This window comes from Cucurbita pepo, chromosome 19 (assembly GCF_057944985.1).
Source record: "Cucurbita pepo subsp. pepo isolate OVF chromosome 19, ASM5794498v1, whole genome shotgun sequence".
Taxonomy (NCBI): domain Eukaryota; kingdom Viridiplantae; phylum Streptophyta; class Magnoliopsida; order Cucurbitales; family Cucurbitaceae; genus Cucurbita; species Cucurbita pepo.
The window spans coordinates 10,965,514-10,983,869 of NC_141816.1; the positions used below are offsets into that span (position 1 = coordinate 10,965,514).

The 18,356-nt window shown below is 36.5% G+C and overlaps 4 protein-coding genes across 9 annotated transcripts; 1 reads left to right on the forward strand and 3 right to left on the reverse strand.

The window, feature by feature from the left end:
• The first annotated feature begins 1,916 nt into the window (after positions 1–1,916).
• On the forward strand, positions 1,917–8,576 carry ROT3 (Cytochrome P450 superfamily protein). Its single transcript, XM_023662792.2, has 10 exons — positions 1,917–2,057; positions 2,920–4,799; positions 5,412–5,736; positions 5,842–5,991; positions 6,132–6,416; positions 7,244–7,333; positions 7,408–7,486; positions 7,689–7,795; positions 7,886–8,013; positions 8,088–8,576. The coding sequence occupies exons 2-10, from the start codon at positions 4,576–4,578 to the stop codon at positions 8,170–8,172; spliced, it is 1,473 nt and encodes a 490-aa protein (XP_023518560.2). The 5' UTR covers positions 1,917–2,057; positions 2,920–4,575; the 3' UTR covers positions 8,173–8,576.
• A 215-nt stretch (positions 8,577–8,791) lies between these two features.
• On the reverse strand, positions 8,792–11,933 carry LOC111782028 (protein translocase subunit). Its single transcript, XM_023662793.2, has 3 exons — positions 11,591–11,933; positions 11,355–11,476; positions 8,792–9,557 (listed from the first exon to the last, which is right to left on the reverse strand). Exons 1-3 carry the CDS (start codon positions 11,850–11,852, stop codon positions 9,393–9,395), a joined length of 549 nt encoding a protein of 182 aa, XP_023518561.2. The 5' UTR covers positions 11,853–11,933; the 3' UTR covers positions 8,792–9,392.
• A 630-nt stretch (positions 11,934–12,563) lies between these two features.
• Positions 12,564–14,235, reverse strand: DIM1B (Ribosomal RNA adenine dimethylase family protein). Of its 3 annotated transcripts, none has more exons than XM_087119888.1 (3): positions 13,603–14,235; positions 12,821–13,515; positions 12,564–12,660 (listed from the first exon to the last, which is right to left on the reverse strand). In XM_087119888.1, the coding sequence occupies exons 1-3, from the start codon at positions 14,002–14,004 to the stop codon at positions 12,609–12,611; spliced, it is 1,149 nt and encodes a 382-aa protein (XP_086976014.1). In that variant the 5' UTR covers positions 14,005–14,235; the 3' UTR covers positions 12,564–12,608. The 3 variants fall into 3 exon arrangements, with proteins under 3 accessions (XP_086976014.1, XP_086976015.1, XP_023517344.2); XM_087119889.1 differs by having other exon boundaries at positions 12,564–12,700; XM_023661576.2 differs by having other exon boundaries at positions 12,564–13,515; positions 13,603–14,232.
• Positions 14,236–16,283: 2,048 nt separating this feature from the next.
• LOC111781410 (uncharacterized) lies at positions 16,284–18,350 on the reverse strand. Of its 4 annotated transcripts, none has more exons than XM_023661973.2 (4): positions 18,192–18,350; positions 17,829–17,885; positions 17,671–17,719; positions 16,284–17,295 (listed from the first exon to the last, which is right to left on the reverse strand). In XM_023661973.2, exons 1-4 carry the CDS (start codon positions 18,348–18,350, stop codon positions 17,249–17,251), a joined length of 312 nt encoding a protein of 103 aa, XP_023517741.1. In that variant the 3' UTR covers positions 16,284–17,248. The 4 variants fall into 4 exon arrangements, 2 of the variants coding, with proteins under 2 accessions (XP_023517741.1, XP_023517740.1); XM_023661972.2 differs by having other exon boundaries at positions 16,284–17,562; XR_015414583.1 differs by lacking the exon at positions 17,671–17,719 and having other exon boundaries at positions 18,192–18,346.
• Positions 18,351–18,356: the final 6 nt, after the last annotated feature.

An 18,356-nucleotide genomic window follows, 5' to 3' on the forward strand; every position in this document is an offset into this window, starting at 1 on the left:
ACAAGTTTCTGGCTTGAGTTTACTAACACCACTATATTGAGTCATGGGAGAAGTGGAAATGTGAGATCCCACATCTATTGGAGAGGGAACGAATCATTCCTTTAAGAGTGTGGAAACCTCTCCCTAGTGGATACATTTTAAATCCTTGAGGGGAAGCTCGAAAGGGAAAACCCAAAGAGAATAATATTTGCTAGCGGTGGCCTTAGGCTGTTACAACGGGTATCAGAGCTAGATGTTGGGCCCTCAAGGGAGGTAGATTGTAAGATCTCACGTTGGTTGGAGAGGGGAACGAAGCATTCCTTATAAGAGTGTAGAAACCTCTTCCTAGTGGGCGCGTTTTAAAACCTTGAGAGGAAGCCCGAAAGTGAAAGCCCAAAAAGGATAATATTTGCTAGCGGTGACCTTGTGCTGTTACATGAAATATTTATTTGATCTAGCCTATAGCGTATAACCTTTTCAGATGCTTGTCCTCCATATAGCTAATCATACAATAGTATATTCGAGTATATCTTAGCCTCTTCCATTCACCTAGGGTATATTCTTGCAATGATCATAAATATAAGCAACATTCAGATGACATAAAAACCATCGCCTTTTAAGAACCTTCTCCAATAGTTCCTAGTCTTCGCCGCATGAAATATACACTCTTACTGTGAATTTTTTTCATGCAGAATTCAGTTGATTATGCTGTTCTTGGAGGATCTTCTAAAATTGCTGCCATGCTTCTGACATACCCATTTCAAGTAAATAGAAATTTGACTTATGGTATGAACTATGGTGTTGTTTTTATAGTAATTAATCTTAGCTGACTCTTGAGTGACTTGGTTCTCAAAAGAATGTCCCTGCGGCTTCGATCACGTTCATTGTGTATGAAAACATCTTAAACTTCCTCAAATTGACAAGACAAAAGGAATAAAATTTGTTGTTCCAACTATATTGCTATTTCTTCATTGCAGAAGCTGGTATTTGTATTCCAACAATTGAGTATTTGATCCATTGCTTTCCTCTTTCTTCATGTTAATGAAAATCTCTCTGCTTTTGAGATGACAGGAGGTGAAGCACAGAGCCTATGTACAAAGACATTTATAGAGGAAAAAGTCCACGGAAGTCTTGCTGAGCTCTCTCCTGTTGGATGAAATGGTGGCCTCCAATATAATAACTTCAAGGGCGGGTACGAGGCTCTTGAATACATCTCCTTCCACATATTCTTTGGTTCTCGCTGATTCGAATCCAATTTCTTTATTGTCAGGACCCCAATTTTTTATCCCGGCCATGGTTCCAGAAGCTCCCAGTTCCTGCTACCATAATAGAACGAACAAGTTTCATTATTATCATGTTTTAAAAGCAAACGAAAAAAGAAAATCTGGTTCACATTGGGATCGCCTTTGTACTTTGTTGGAAAATAACCAGACAAATAGAAATGTGAATCCTTGTTCGTTATTGCTTACATGTCCAATTTGGAGCTCCTTCTCGTTGTCTATGTTGACAGCTTCATTGGTATCTCTAGGTGATCAATCAATGATCACAATACCAGCAAGGGCTGAGATGGATTCTTCCTTGGTTACTGTCGTTCAATCGAACTAGCAATTGTTTTCTCTGCTCTTCCTGGTTCCTTCACAAACAAGTCATAGTATTCAGTTCTTCAGAAAAGCAATGCAGAAAACAAAATGTTTGTGCTGACATGAAACTGAACCACATGACAACGATATCCAATTATTTTCTGATAGATTCAGCAGATTTAGTTTGTGAAGATCTTGGAAATCAAGGAAGAGCAAGATAAGGCCATCGACCTTATCAGGTCTGAACAAGCTTGTATGTCACCCAGCAATTGCTTCTCAATCAATCTATTCCCACAATGAATGCCTAATTCCTGAACAGTTCAAAAGTACTATTACAGCATAAATCTTTACACCATGTTAGGGGAGAAGAAGAACGGTGTGGAAATGGGGGCTTGGTGGCGATTTTAAATCGCCATAGCCTCTCAACTCATGGGCAATCACATGGTGCCATGGCTCGCCAGACAGGATATCTGGGGGCACCAACTATTCGAATTTCAGGTAAGTGGTGCTCTGCCAAGGTACAACCTTACTCCATTGTTTTAGATCCTCTGGTGCTTACTTCGTCACCCATAGTTTCTAAAGCTTCCCAGAATTCTGAGTCACAATGGCAGGGTACTTTTGATTCCATCTGTTGACTTTGATTGATACTTCCTTGATATTAAATGACAAGCTTAAGAACTCCCAGGTGACCTGAGGATGACCTGAGGGAATTCACATTTCTACCCAACCAAAAGTTTCTAGCTGTATGCCTTTTTCATTTTGCTAATCCAAAATGAGAACAGAAAATTCTCATCTTCTCTTATCTTTATGTCGGCCCCAGTTTTCAATCACTTGATTAAAGGATCAAAGAGAAGTTCTTTCCATAAAAAGGAATCCAATGAAATGTCTATTCCACAAAGAGAATGGGTCCTTAGAGTTTCAAATGCATGTGAACATTGGATTCTACGTTGATATTTTATAAACCAATGTCATTTAGCTAATTAAATATAAAGGGTGTGGAAAAGAGTGGATGGTCCAAAACACTTCATGAGTGACATTTAGAATTTTTGTACAGCTGCAGTTGTCCATGTTAGTACTATGATTATGTTGACTTTTTCATATTATATGTTCCAATCCTTTACCTTTCTCTCTTTAAAGCTAAACAAGTTCCTCTTAGAGAAGAATTATAGAGGCATGTTTATAGAAGGTTCTGTTAGCTTTCATGATTATGGCTCCTACCCTCTAATTATCATATTCCAATCAATTTCATCCAACAAACACCTTATTACTTTGTGTCTGGAACATGATTTATGAAGATTTACAGCTAATGCCTAACCTATCAACAATGAACATTATTACCTGTTGGATGATCCTATTGCAGATGGATGGACTCTTTTGTCACTGTAATTAGCAGCACAGCAAACACAGAGATGAAGGGTGGGAAGAAAGTGACAAACCACAGTTAAGAGAAAGGACTCACAAGGTGTTTGATGAAATGCCTCAATGAAGAACGGCAAACACGATGAGAAGTACATGGCCCCACAGGCTAGATCCATCACTCACTTCGAGTCGCAGAACAGAGATTGAAGACTGTGAAACAGTGGGTGTTAAAGTACTGAAGCATGATGAAGACAAGACGAATTATAGGAAGTGATGAAAAGAAAAGGGAAAAAGGGGGAGAAAAAAAAGGAGAGATCCGGAGAGAGGTGAGGGGCTGACATTTCCGGCGCCCCTCCCTACGGCCCAGTGGGCTTCGTTCACGTGCTAAGCTTCTGCACATGCCATTTCTAAGGTGGGTGGGTGGGTCATCGTTCAATCTAAAAATGGTGAATTACAGACCCAATGTGGCCCGACCCATGTGATCATCTGATCCATCATTCCCTCTCTTCTTCTTCTTCTTCTTCTTCTTCTTCTTCTCCTTCTTCTTCTTCACTTAACTTTATCTGTTCAAACAGTTCCATTTCTTGTCTGTTTTCCTCGTTTTGTTCCATTCCTTTCATACTTTTCTTTCATCATCTCTCAAATCCAAACTTTCCCTAACTACCAAAACATTATCAATCAAAATCTTGGGTCGGCTGATGAGTTTCAAACAACCCCACTTCCATTTTCTTCGCAAGTTCGGATTTTTATATTGAGATAACTCAAAGAAACTCCTTTTCTTGCTAACCCACCACCCACGTTTTTTTCCACTTCTTTATGTGTTCAAATCCGCATCCCTCGGATCCATTTGCTACTTGTTTATTCAAAAACGTAACGCTCCCAGATCATCAAATGTAAACAAATGGGAAAGCTTTGTTAGTTAGAACCTCTCATAAGTCAAATCCAAAACTCCTCTATACAATAATCGTGTAAGTCCTAGCGTTTAGCGCTTGCAAATCTTTAGGCAATCTCTTCTCGGGTTGGCCACGACCCGTTCAAAGATAGTGACTGAATTAAGTTTGATTTTGAGAATAGAATTTAAAATTCGATGTAGAACATAGGAGTTGATTGATGATGAATTCGAACATAGCTCGGTAAAACAGAGAAGTGTATTATAATATATAAGAGGATATTGGGAAGGACAAGTGTAGTGAGGTAAAAAATGGGATTAGAATAAGAGAGATCCGGGCAACATCTAGCTAATGGAATGAAGACAAAAATGGAGAAGCGTGGCAATATTGGGCAATCCAATATGGTCACACTCACACACACACACATACACAAACACCTCATTCATTGATTGTTATAAGCCCTAGATCTTCCCAATCTCAACCCCAAAAAGATTTCCATTCCACTTCTCTCTCTCCCCCTCTCTTTCTCTCTCTCTCTCTCTCTCTCCCTCTTCTCTCTCCTTCAAATCTCTCCCAATCTCTCTCTGTGGAGAGACATAAAACGGTACACTGTTGTTGGCTGCATGAAGTGATTGATAGCGGAGTAAAAGTGTTGCCTTGGTTGACTCAAAAAAAAGGAAAAAAGTTGCAGCCTTTGTTTGTAGGTAGGGTTTTGCAGATTATTCAGAGAGAGAGAAAAGAAGTGAAAGGTAAAGTAAAGAAAAGAAATGGAATGGGTTTTGGGATTTTGGGTTTGGTTCCTCAGCGTTGTTGCTTTAGCTTGCCTTTTGTTCAAGAACAACAACAACAACAACGACAAGATTCATATTCAAAACAAGCCCGGAATTCCCAAAGGCAGCCTCGGTTGGCCCTTCCTCGGGGAAACCCTCGCCTTCATTGCCTCTGGCTACTCCTCCCGTCCTGTCACCTTCATGAACAAACGCAAATCTCTGTAAGTTCATACTTTTTTTTTCTTCCTTCTTCCCCATCAAACATTCATCATCTTACAAAAAAATTCTCTCTTTTTTTTTTTTTTTTTTTTTTTTTTTTTAAACACGAAAGTACACAAAACCCACCATCAAAATGATGAGTTCCACTATGATTCATTTAGTTCATTATTGATTCATACTTTTACCTAACAAATTTCACCATCTTTATTGTTTATTCTTTTATATCGATGCTGTGATGATTAAGCCGAGCTAGCAATTAGTTGGGTTGGGTTGGGTTGGGTTTCTCTTTAATTATTTCCTTTTTTTTGAAAGCGCGGGAGAATGATGATCATGATGAGTATTTGATTATTTAAAGAGTTTACACGAACAGCCTCACACATGCAATACAAAAACACCAGATTCTCAAAAGGGTCAGAATTAAAAGCCTCAAAAACACCAAAACTCCATGATTTTCAACCAATTTTCATCTGGGTAATCTTTGGTTTGCGATTTTGATCCACAAAAAGTACCAAAAATTCAAGCTTTTTACTTCCATCCCATTCCCTTTCCAAAAATGTCCAAACTTGGCTTCAAAGATTTGGATTTGAAAAGGGGTTTAAGGATTTTTGGTGCAGGTACGGCAGCGTGTTTAAAACCAACATTTTGGGGACACCCATCATAGTGTCCACTGATTCAGACGTGAACAAGGTGGTCTTACAGAACCATGGCAACACCTTTGTTCCAGCTTACCCCAAATCAATCACTGAATTACTTGGTTCTTTTTCAATCCTTCAAATGAATGGCAATTTCCAAAAGAGAATTCATTCAATCATTGGAGCTTTCTTGAAGTCCCCCAGCCTCAAAGCCCGAATCACTACAGATATTCAAAACACTGTTAAACTAAGGCTTTCCAATTGGAATACCTCCAAATTGGTTTATGTCCAAACTGAAACCAAACAGGTTATTTTTGTTATTTTTATTATTATTACTATTATTATTTTGATGGGTCATGCATTTAAAGTAATGGGTTTTTATAAAAATGGTTTCTTTTTTGTTATTTTGCAGATCACATTTGAAGTATTGGTGAAGGTGTTGATGAGTGTGGGACCCGGTGAAGATTTGAAGATTTTGAAAAGGGAATTCGAAGAGTTTATCAAAGCCTTGATTTGTATACCTGTTAAACTACCTGGAACGAGGCTATATAAATCCTTGAAGGTTGGTCGGTCGGTCGGTCGGCCGGTCGGTTGGCCGGTCGGTCCTTCAATTAATGAATATTGTAACTATTGATGATTTTATTAAACCTCTTTTTCATTAATTAATTAATTAATTAACTTGATTTTACGGCGGTTCTCCAGGCGAGAGAGAAGCTGTTGAAAATAGTGAGTAAAATTGTGGAAGAGAGAAGATCGACGGCGGCGGCGGCGGCGGCGGCGGCGGAGGAGGAGGAGGAGAAGGTTCCACCGAGAGATGCGGTTGACGTTCTCTTACAGGATAACGATGTGGTCCAAGGGCTGCCGTTGGATTTCATCAGTAGTCACATCATTGAGCTGATGATCCCCGGCGAGGAGACGGTGCCGATGGCGATGACTCTCGCCGTCAAATTTCTTAGTGACTGTCCCGTCGCTCTAGCTCAAATGATGGTACGTCAATTTTCCTTTTTTTTTTTTTTCTTTTTATTGTGTCTTCTTGATCCAATGGCTAGGATTCAACCATGATATGGTCGGTGGGTCCGGGCCGAAATACGTCGGTTTCATGTCGACTCCTTAAAATTGAGGTTACGAAAATGATTCTTATTCTCCCGACCATCATTTTTATGTATAATAGATCTCTAAACTTTATTAATATAATATTAATGAAAATGGAAAGAAAGGGAGTGTTGGAGAGAGAGGGTAGTTTTGACTTTTCAAAAGGGTTGTTATGAGAGGAGTATAGGGAGGGGATATTATAATCCGTAGGGAGCAAATTATAGGTGGGAGAAGTGAGACGCACGTGTGAGTAGAGAGAGACAGAGAAAATGAGGTGAGTGGGCCACGTGGGAGGCGTGGAGGTTTCGTGGCCGTACGATAGTGAGATTGAGAGGTTGTCAGATAAAAGGACCACCAATTAACTCCTTGGCTGGGCCTCTTGGAGACCACTACCTGTCAAATTGTCTTCCCCTCCATTTATCTCTTTTTCATAATTTTTTAAAATTTTTTAAAATATTCGGAGACTAAATAGATACAAATTTAGAAGTCGTCGAAGATTTTGTTATTTTTTTTATAATTTTTTAAAATTTAGAGATTAAATAGATATGATATAGAGTGTAATAAATACGTGTTCGTCCCAAATTTTAATTAAATGTTGAGCTTCATGTGCAATTATAATTGTTAATTGGGACCCATATCTTTATTAAGCGTAATAAATACATATTTCTTTAATTAATAATATTTGTTAATTAAATGAAGGGGTTTACTGTTTGATTAATTAGGAGGAGAATATGGAGCTGAAGAAGCAGAAGGATGATTCCGGGGAGGAGTACACGTGGACAGATTACATGTCTCTGTTATTTACTCAAAATGTAAGTATTAACACTGAAAAAAGTTGTCTTTTTTTTGTTCTTGTTCTTGGGGGTGATGATTTTGTTGCTTTTAGGTGATTAGTGAAACCTTAAGAATGGCTAATATCATCAATGGGGTTTGGAGGAAAGCTCAAAAAGATGTGGAAATTAAAGGTATGGATGGTAGGGGGATGATTTTGTTGTTTGCTTGTTACTTGTTTAGAATCGAGTAGTATAAGATCTCATATCGGTTCGAAAGGAGAACGAAGCATTACTTATAATATTAGGGTGTTGAAATCTTTCCCTAACAAACAATATTTGCTAGCGGTGAGCTTGAGATGTTAAAATTGATGGTGGTTGTGGTGGGTGTGTGCAGGTTATTTAATACCACAAGGTTGGTGCGTTTTGGCGTCGTTCATTTCGGTTCATATGGATGAAAATAACTACACGAACTCGCATCAGTTTGATCCATGGAGATGGGAGGTAGGGGGAAATCAAAGTTTTAATATCTTCTTCCCTTTTGATCATATAATGAAATGACTGAGTGAATGATTGATTGATTGAAAAACTAAGGGAATTGGGTCTGGAAGTAATAACCAAAACTTTACACCATTTGGAGGGGGACAGAGGCTGTGTCCCGGCATTGAGCTTGCCAGGCTCGAAATCTCAATTTTCCTTCATCATCTTGTCACGACCTACAAGTACAATCTCTTTCCCTGTCTCTTTTCATTTCTGTTCATATGTAAATGAAGAACTAATGAGATAATGACAATAGATGGGGAGCTGAAAGGGATGAAATCATCCATTTTCCAACAGTGAGGATGAGAAGGAAGCTGCCAATAGCAATTGCAAAACATTAAGCTCTCGATCGGATTCAATCATCTCGACAACTTCGATATGGAGCTGTCGAGGAGGAAATAAGGCAAAAAAACAAAAAAGAAGTAAAATCTCCACACAGCAGGTGTAAATATAATATATTGAATGACCCAAGTTTCTTTTGTTTTGCTGTGAGATAGATATAGCTAGACAGACCCACGAGGGGTCCTCTGTTTTAAGCCATAACTGTACTGATACAGGAATTCTAGTTTTACTTTACATGGAGCACACCTCAGCTCTCTCTACCATTCTGAATTATGATTCTTGTTCGTGCGTCGCCATCTTTTTGACAGTTCAAACGGGTCCTTCCTTGTCCATTTCCTCCTCTCCTCCATTCAATAGCAGCATTCATTGTACCCAACTCAGTGTATAAAGTTCATTTGCTTTCCTTCCCTGCTCCTCCTTTTTAATTCAAGGACTTGCAGTATATTATTCTATTCTTCACCCTTTTGATGGGATGATGTTTTGGAATGATGCGGGGAGAACAGAGCACTTCATTTTTCTTTCTCCCCTACCAAACATGCGTGTTTGAATTGGCGTTTCAATTTCAATTCAATCAAATCAGCTTATGATGGAATCAAATCAACATCACATACAGTGAAATAATGGAAAGAAGATGATAATAATAATGGGTGTAGATTCGTACATCATTTCAATTTCAATTCTGTCAATCAAATAGTATGAATTTGAATGAGCTTAAGAGAGAGGCCATACCAATTACAAGGCTAAGTGGGTCAGTAGTGATATGAAGTTGGTAGAGCCCACTGGTGAGCGTGTCCTCTTCCCATGACAATCACAGTTCACATGATTCAACCATCCAGCATATTACTGTCCCCCCTTTTTTGGGCGTCGGGGAATACCCAAAAATTCAGTCTGTGTCGGTGTGGATTAATTTATAGGAGAGAGAGCTTAATCTGCACTCCACTGATCATCCTTCAACTTTCAAGTACCGTTCGCTGAGCACCCGTATCAGAGATGACATTAGCAACCCAGTTTCTTCTCCATTAGATGAAAAAAGATTTACTATCTTAAATGCTGAAGCTCATGTCTATGATGACACCACCAAAATGGCCCTACTCTTAAAGCTGTGTACTACAGTTTCATTTGTGTTCAATTCAGCAAAAGAAAAGGAATCTACTTGGGAAATAAAACTCTTTCATTGGAAAAAAAAAAAAAAAAAAAAAGCAAATCATGCCCATACAATCTATTCCATAGATTTTTTCTTCTCTTCTTCGAGCCGTTGAAGTTCGGCCAATCTTTGAGCCCATGCTCTATCCCTTGCTACTGCAGCCATCTTTCGTTCAACTCTCTTGATCATTTTCTTTTTGTTTGCCTCTTGAAGTTGAGCTTGTCGCTTCTTTTTTTCAGCCTGCACATGCAACAGACCCAGTCTCTTGGTTATTGTAGATAAATGTATCCTCTTGGAAGAGAAATGGACAAATTTCAGAAAGCTACTGCAACTCAGTAAGTAGCTAATCCAGCAAAATGGTGTGGAAACGTGCATGCGTGCATAGCACAATTTATTAATATTTCAACATCAGAAAAGGTTAGAAATATTTTCAATTGGAATATTATTGGTACCCATCTTTTTCGTTAAAGAACAAAACAGGGAGAATTTAGAGTACCAACTTAGAACTCGTGGAATTTTTAATTGCTGCACATGTTTGATGAACAAAACATGTGTATGCCAGTATGACATAGAATAGAAACTTTCATAATGCAAATCGGAAAAATTAGAATTTTCAGTACAGCGCCATTTGGATTCATAGTATCAAGAAATAAGTGTCAACATAGATGTAAGATATTTCCTCCAAAAAAAAAAAAAGATAGATATAAGATGCAATATTTTACTCTATAGTCAGATGGAATCATCTAGATTGAAGATATCTACAACGGCAAGTTCCACTGTTTCATAATGCACCATTTTAGGGTAGATCAAGCACTATCCAAATTTAAATTTAAACACTTGACCATGATGCATGGAAGCAACCAAGTCGAAATATTGCCATTTTACCAAATATATATATAGTATTGGTACCATTGATCAACAAGCATGTCAAGTCTTCAATAATAACATCAAAGAAGGGAACAGACATCAGAATAATTTGATGATGCAAAACCTCAGATTAATTGTACGGAGTTTGTAGTCAGAATGTTTTGAAATGGAAAATCATAGTGGATGAATATGTATACACATAGAATTAATATTTGCTCAAATGTGTATTGGAATGGTTTATAAGTAGCAAGGTCACTAAAATATTTCTATGCTTCTAAAAGAGAACAAAACCAGTTTTTTACACAAGTCAAGCAGGGCATGGAGATTTAGAACAAAGTGAAAACCTTAAATCAACATCATATTTCAAGTATAGTCATCGGACGCAAATTCAAATTTTATCCATATGAATCAGGCAATCAACATTGATGGTCCAAAAAGTAAAGACTAGTTACTAAATTTTATCTAAAACCAATAATGAACTTAATAGCATGATCTAGTATTTGGTACATTACAAAAAGAACACAAAAGATTCATTTTTAGATTAGACAGATACAACAACACAAATACCTAATTTGTAAACAAAAGATTATGGAATATTTTCTATAAAAAATCTTGAAGAGCAGCATACTGATTCCAAAACCAAAGTAAAGGGTGTACAATATGAGATCGCCAGTTCAATGATAAAAAATAATGAAGAATCTAGATCCCAGAAAGTTACTAGTTCAACATAATAAGACTTATATGACGTTATAAACTTGGAAACTTCCATAATTTCAGCCTTAAAATCCCCTTCCCCTTCTCCAAACTAACTAGTAAAAACTGGAGTTTAATTATCAGAACAGGGTAGCGCAGCTCTAGCAACAATCCTTTCTACTCAAAGTCTTGATTTTTATTAATTTTAAAAAGTATACTACAATGTGGAGTTCATAAGGCAGTTTAGCACAGATCAACATAAACCAGCCACCAATACGCCAGGATGTTTTAATTTTCAATATGGCAGTAACTCTTCACCAATTAGAAATTGATAATACTTCTTAACATTTATACCTCAACACATAGCAATGCTTATTAGGGAGAACAACCAAATTTAAAAATAGAGCTACAAAACAAGCAAGAAGAAAGATATCGCTGAACATTACTAAAACGTTCATCATAATATGGCATACGAACCAGGATAAACGCGCGGCGCTGCCTAATGCGTTTCTTCTCATTCCTTCTTTTCACGCTTCCTTCATTCGGTTGATTAGGCTGAATTGGCTCCCCAGGGGTATATTTAACCCAAGCGTAAGGCCCTTCCATTCAGCAAAAAGTATATGGAAACAATTAATTCATGTAATCGAGCTTCCAGTAAAAAGCAAATTATAAGCCGATAATCTAAACGTTCAAGAAATTCAAGTTAAACGAACCAGGGGGTCTCAAGCTGGCCCTCTTCCGACGAGGTTTATCACTGGGCCGTCTCTTCGGAAACCGAGTGTCGGTCAAACTGTTGAAATGGTTCGAAATTGGGAACCAAGGAGCTTTAGTTCCAACTGCACCAAGAGAACGGAGATTAAACCCCGATTTAGGGGAAGTGAAAGCGGACGGAGATGGTGTCAGGGAAGTGAAGGGACGTGATCCCAAGGTCCTCGTTAGCGGTCGGAGAGCTGATCTTAGGATTCCAAGCCCCATCTCTGTAGTTGATCGAAATGGCGGAGGGAGGTTGAGGAAGACTGAGGTAGGGATGCGGAGGCGTCCCCGTGAGGATGCGGTCGCAGTAATTCCTTTCCTGAACTGCGCGATCGAGTTTTGGGCCGTAATCTATCAGAAGCCCAGTGTGTAATGGGCCGTAATCTATCAAAAGCCCAATGTGTAATGGGCCGGACTTCTCCAAATCAAGGAAAATAAATATATATTTCTTTTCTTCTTTTTTCTTTTTTTTTTTTCTTTTTTCTTTTTTTCATGGGCTAGTTCCATGTTTAGTGATTCGCCCCCATAGTCCATGCTCTAACTTTCGAGTAGCTCAATCAATTAAACTTGAGTCACTATTGGCCCCGTTGATATACGGTCAAGCTTCCGACTCTGCTCTTAGAAAATAGGGTTAGAGAAAATTTTGGAACAACATCTAGAAAGTAATGTTATAGGCTAGTGAGTCACAGGTAGCAGCAGCAACAACATTGATAACGTATAATATACCCAAATTTCATAATAATAAAATGGTTTAAGAAAAAAAAAAAGTTCGGAATAAGCATAACCGTGGCATTAAGCATATAACCACAGGCAACACGTTTATAGAATAAACCACACTCTACCCTCTCTAAGCATAACAGTGTCATTAAGCATATAGCTACAGACAACATGTTTTCAGATTATGCTTGTCGTGACATTCTATCTTCAATGGTATCATTGTAATAGCTCCATTTTGTAACTTAAAGTTTATAGAATAAATCAACCTAGATGGAAGGAAAACGCTCGAACAGTTGAGCTGCCGTCAGTACCTCTAATCAACACAAAGAAAGGGTTCAGTTTCTTTTCGAAGACTGCAAATTATAATTCAAGAAACAAGATCAAAAACTGCAGTGAGATTTCAACTGGAAGAATGGTGTTTCTCTCTCAAATGAATACAAAATTTAACGATCAGCTAATCTTCTAGTTCTGACCCGTAGGCATCATCAGCTAAGGCTCTTCTCTCTGCATCCTGAAGCTCTGATCCATCACGAAAATATATCCCAGCTTGATTGAACAACGCCAGCAAATGCAGCAACTCCTCGTTGCACAACTTTGCAGGCCTCTTATCTTCAAAGCTCCCAGATTTCAAAATCTCTATGATTTTCTCCTTGAACGAATTAAACCCCTTCTCTGAAGATGAAGAACAGCCCTCTTCTTCAACTCCTCGACCATTGAAACTCTCAGAATTGGAGTTCATTAGGGCCATCAGCATCCTCTTCTGCTTGAACGTTGCCCCAAGTGTCTTATTCTTCTTCCCAAAGCAAGTTCTAGTGAAAGCCCGCCATTCTTCCAGGTTCACTTCAGGAACTTCCTTCTTGGGGCGGATTATCACCACGGATGAGTCGACTTTAGGACAAGGAACAAAGTCCCTCTTGCTTACATCCATTACATGCTCTACATCAGCCACCAATTTCACATTTACAGCCAAACGATTGTACTCAGAGTCACCAGGATTCGCCAACAACCGCCGTGCAAATTCTTTCTGAAGTAGAAGCGTGGCACTCCGAAATGGAATTGCCCCATATACCAATTTGGCCACAAGCGGCGATGATATCCCATAAGGGATGTTGGCCACGACGAGATCGAAACGAGGGAACTCACATTTCAAAGCATCTTCGCGTATAACCTACAAAAAACCCCCACTCCACATTTCAAAGCAGTTTATCCTCTGTCAGACATTTCATCGAACACATAGACAGCAATATTAACTTACACAAATACGGTCTTCAAACTTATGCTCCGCCACTCGTCTGTGCAGAACCTCGACCATTCTTTTATCGATTTCAATGGCTATGACCTTTTGTGAAGCTTCCAGAAGCTTCAATGTCAGATTTCCGGTGCCGGGTCCGATCTCCAAGACCGTGTCGGTCGGCCTTATGGCAGATTTTCGAACAATAGAGCCCAGAATTCGTGGGTTCGTGAGAATGTGCTGGCCTCTACTCTTGTAGAAATACAATTGAGGTTCTTCGTTCCCATCTTGCTTGGGAACGTTTTCTTTCTCGCCATGGTTTCTGTGGTTGTATTGATAAGAGGATGCCGAGCGTGTACAGTGAAGGAATTGGTCGTGGTTCAGGCCATTGATAAACCTGCATAGATTTTTATGGGGACGAAGCATTGGGGATTTCACTATTCGATAGGAATCAGAAGCAGCAACACGAAGATTTGCATAAATTCTCGAAGCTCAGTTGATTCCAATGGTGCAGGAGACACTGCTCGAACCAATCAGCAAATTGCAATGCAATTGCCGTTGGTGTAATTGTAGCCCAAATTGACACATATACCCCCATCAAAAAACCTTTTTTTATTATTATCTTTCATTTTACTTCACTTTTAGCTTTTTAAATTTAATCTAAATATATATATATATCCATTCTAATGCCAAAATTAATACCATATTATTCGAAAGAATATAGATAATTTTTAAATAAATGGTGAAATTTAAGTATTTTTTTGAAAGAATATAGATAATTTTTAAATAAATTGTGAAATTTAAGTATTTTTTAGGCATGTATTATATTTTTTTATTCTAAATATTTTATAGATAGAATTAATCCGTACATTTTAAATACTAAATATATATATATATATATATATATTATTTTTTTTAAAAAAAAATTTTAGTATCAAAATTTTATAATAAATAAAACTGCAAGAAAAATATAAGTCTTGTCATAAACTTAATACTTAATAGGTTTATAAGTTTAAATTTCATTCGATGTCTTATAGAATTGAAAATATACATCGATGAGGTTAAACTTAGAGTATAAGAAATAAAAGGAAAAAAATAATTATTTGTAAACTCCAATGTTATGTGAATGAACATGGAACAGAAGAGCAATGATTGGATGTAATTTTATGTCCATTCAAATGTAAAACCTACCTCATGCTGTCTGCGGTTCAAACAACATTGTCTTATCTTTTATGTTTTTATTATATTCATTTATCTTTTGTGTTTGGAACATATTTTTAGGACAATAATTATAGGATCGACCATGAAACTATTTAAATCTAATGTGACAATCGGTGTCTTATTTGTCTCTAAAAGATATTTAATTCAATAATTTAGAGAACAAAAACAATATTATTATCGAATATGTTTTATGGTCTTTATTTTTTTTTAGGAAATAAGAAACAATTACGAACATAATTATATTTTTACGTATTAAAAAAGTAAAAATAAATAAATATTAGAAGGGTATTTTTATCTATTTGAGGTGAATTATCGTGCATTTCAAAACACAAATATTCATTATTTCTGTATTTAAATCACTAGTGTTTATCTCATTGAGAAACACATTTCATTATCTTGTCACCACTTTTCCCAAAATGATTGAACGTCTTAATTATGTCGTCCGGTTAAATAACAAAAAAATTAACTACTAATTAAATTAAATTTCTGTCAGCCATTTAATCGAAATCTCATTCAATTTTTAATGGTAGAGAAACAAGCCACTCAAACCAATCAAATTCTCTACTTTTATTTTTTATTTTAATTATTTTTTAAAAAAATATCCTTATCTATCCTACATATTACAATAATAATTATAAAATAAAAAGAATAAATTTTAAACATTTACCGGTCACACCACATCACTACAGTTTATTATAGTCCTTAGTCCTTAAATACTCATAATCTTGCGTAAGGTAGAGTAGAGTTGAGTCTTGATCGGGTTGATCCAATAAATGAATGTCAATCAAACCTAATTTTTTATTTCTTAAAAATTTAACTCAACAACCTAATTTTTTATTTTTTAAAAATTTAACTCAATCCAAACTATTTTTTTTAGAAATTTAATTCAAAAACCTAATTTTTTATTTTTAAAAAATTTAATTCAACTCAAACGGAGAACCCAATTTTTATAGTTTTAGTTAAGTAATCCAAAGAGTTTTAGTTATCAGTCGTATTCGTATGAACACAACTAGACAAATCTACCACAGTAAAAAAAAATCCTAAAATAAATGGGAATGGGATTAACATATTATTCAAATTTAGGCTTAGATCATTTCATATAAGTTCTATTTTGAGGTAAAATTTGAAAAGAGGGTTTGTTTTTATTTCTAAATTAAAAATATTTTACTTTTATCAATATTTTTGGAAATAAATTTATTTTAAAAAAGTACATTAAAAAACAAACTAATTTCTTTAGAAAAACAATATTCCAAGAAAGTTCTATCTTTAATATATGCTTTATCTTTATTCAACAATCTTTTTGAATTTTTGGATCAACTTTTAAAAAGCAGCCCTCAAGATCATTTGTATTATAACATAAAATTTGAAATCAAGAATCCAAAAACAATTAAAATTTGAATTTCCAATTCTTCAAATAATTTAAGAAATCAATTTACTCCTAGTATAATTTATAATTGAGTTCAAATAATTTGTTATTATATATAAAAAAAAAGGGAAATTAACTAATTTTAAAAATTCAAACTTTATTAGCAATAATTGAAAAATGAGATCCATTATGTAAGGCAACATGAAGGAAATTTACCAAAATACTAGAATTGAAAGAAAAAAAAAGAATTATAAATGTGGGTACCCATAATTTGGACCCCTTAAAACTTTATAAACAGGGAAAGAGGAAGAAAGAAAAAAGGCAAGGAATCCAATCTCTTCACTGCCGTGTGGCGTGGCAGTGAAGCCACAAAGGGCGCGCGCGCCAGGCCAAAGGCCAAAAGGCCAAACAAAAGGGCGCGCACGCTAGGCCAAGGGCCAAGAGGACGAACAAAAGGGAGCGCGCGCCATGGCCAATGGCTATAGCCGAGAGCAGAATCAAAATCAATGAACGATGATGACCTGAGGTGCCGTGGTTGTGTACGCCACGTGCACCTAGGTTTTTAACCTTTTCTATACTCAGCTATGTGCCTATGTGGTATTATGAGATTAAAAAAAAAAAAAAAAACTTTAATAACTTAACACTGCACAGCTAAATAAATAAAATATTTAGTAATTTTATATTTTATCTTAAAAAAAATACTCTTCCCCTCTCAAAATTTTTTATAATAACTTAAATTAAAAATAACATTAAACATCTAAAATGTCTTTATAAACCTTCCTACTAATTTTGACTTTTTTTAGAAAAAGTTTAATTTTTTTTTTTTTTTTTTTTTTACTTACATAGATGGATTTTATTTATATGTTGATAATAATTTTTTTAAAATAAAAAGCTAAAATGTAATGTTAAAATTCACTAATAATAAAGGTATTTTTATTTTATTTTAAATGAGATGAAAAATTACGAAGGAAAAATTAACAAAATGAGAAGTAAATTAAATTACGAAGGGCCGATACCTGCGGGGACGAGTGGCGGACCATTGCCCTCCAACTAGGCGGCGTGGGGCCGTAAAGCGGCGGTGTTCTAGGGTTCCAATCTCCTTATCCCACTCTTTCCGCCATCGAAGGCACCTCAAAAACAAATACAAAATTAAACAACGAAGGAACAAAGTTAATGGAAATTGAATAACTCTGCTTTATTGTTCCTTTTTGCCAACTCCACCACCACGACACATGGGTCGCTTAGATCCGTAAAGATCATTTAGTTTAATCTCCCATTAAACAAATCTCGACCCATCTTTTCAATTCTCAATGGGTCCATGGCAGCGTCATTAAAAGTTCAGTAACAGATGAAAGATTCGTGAACGGAAGGCAGGGCGGAATGGACAAGCAGGAAGACTGCAGAATATCAAATAAAATTGGAGAAAAATTCCATATTGAATTGGAAGAAATCTGTGTGGGTGACATGTATGTAATAAGAATAGGAAGATCGCATAATAAACATACTGTTTGTTGGTTCAAGGCCAGCTGGTTTCTGACACAAGTGAGGATCTTTCTATGGAAGATGAAAAGGGACAATAAAAAATTTAAAAAGAAAAAACTTGGAGACTGTGTCACTCGGGAACAAGAAATGGGTCAAAGAGAAAACAGAGCAATTGATGTACCTGAAAAATCATGTCCCTTAATATTGTTCCTATGATTTTGTACCATGGAAGATGTACCTGAAAAAGCTTGAGTTTAATAATATTCATCAACTTGTTTAGGTGTACCACCTAAGTTAATAGATATATAAGATAATGAAAGATAAAAAAATGAAACTTGGGTGGCTTAGAATGAAGAAACAAATTTGAGGAGTAAAAATGTTGAAGAATTAAAGAGGATGTTGGTTTTCCTTTGGATTTCACATGACCCATTAAAGCCAACGGAAGGTTTGGGGTTCACATGGCGTTTGGTAGAGTGGGGCATGCGCTACACAGAGACCCAGACAAAAGTAGAGCATTTGGGAGCATCAAGACATGTTATCTTACCATTTCCTTACGAAATCGGACCACTCCACTCCACAAATGCAGCTCTTGTTGGTTTGCTTTGGCTTTAGCCACAATACAGTCAAAATCCCTGTGCTTTGTTCTTGTGAAGTTAAGAACTTCCAGTAAAATATTAAAGCATTTGTTTATCATAGGGTTCATATATGG

What these genes read in the sequence shown, in the direction of transcription:
- LOC111782028 (XM_023662793.2), bottom strand. Translation starts at nt 11,852, where the DNA reads ATGGGGCTTGGAATCCTAAGATCAGCTCTCCGACCGCTAACGAGGACC. An exon ending in GGCCAGCTTGAGACCCCCTG is followed by an intron (nt 11,477 to 11,590) that starts GTTCGTTTAACT and finishes GCTGAATGGAAG; the next exon opens with GGCCTTACGCTTGGGTTAAA. An exon ending in AGCGCCGCGCGTTTATCCTG is followed by an intron (nt 9,558 to 11,354) that starts GTTCGTATGCCA and finishes TTGCATGTGCAG; the next exon opens with GCTGAAAAAAAGAAGCGACA.
- LOC111781410 (XM_023661972.2), bottom strand. Translation starts at nt 18,350, where the DNA reads ATGAACCCTATGATAAACAAATGCTTTAATATTTTACTGGAAGTTCTT. An exon ending in TAAGGGACATGATTTTTCAG is followed by an intron (nt 17,720 to 17,828) that starts GTACATCAATTG and finishes CATCTTCCATAG; the next exon opens with AAAGATCCTCACTTGTGTCA. An exon ending in TGGCCTTGAACCAACAAACA is followed by an intron (nt 17,563 to 17,670) that starts GTATGTTTATTA and finishes GATATTCTGCAG; the next exon opens with TCTTCCTGCTTGTCCATTCC.
- DIM1B (XM_087119888.1), bottom strand. Translation starts at nt 14,004, where the DNA reads ATGCTTCGTCCCCATAAAAATCTATGCAGGTTTATCAATGGCCTGAAC. An exon ending in AGTTTGAAGACCGTATTTGT is followed by an intron (nt 13,516 to 13,602) that starts GTAAGTTAATAT and finishes GGTTTTTTGTAG; the next exon opens with GTTATACGCGAAGATGCTTT. An exon ending in TTAGCTGATGATGCCTACGG is followed by an intron (nt 12,661 to 12,820) that starts GTCAGAACTAGA and finishes TGTGTTGATTAG; the next exon opens with AGGTACTGACGGCAGCTCAA.
- ROT3 (XM_023662792.2), top strand. Translation starts at nt 4,576, where the DNA reads ATGGAATGGGTTTTGGGATTTTGGGTTTGGTTCCTCAGCGTTGTTGCT. An exon ending in AAAAGATGTGGAAATTAAAG is followed by an intron (nt 7,487 to 7,688) that starts GTATGGATGGTA and finishes GGGTGTGTGCAG; the next exon opens with GTTATTTAATACCACAAGGT. An exon ending in TTGATCCATGGAGATGGGAG is followed by an intron (nt 7,796 to 7,885) that starts GTAGGGGGAAAT and finishes TGAAAAACTAAG; the next exon opens with GGAATTGGGTCTGGAAGTAA.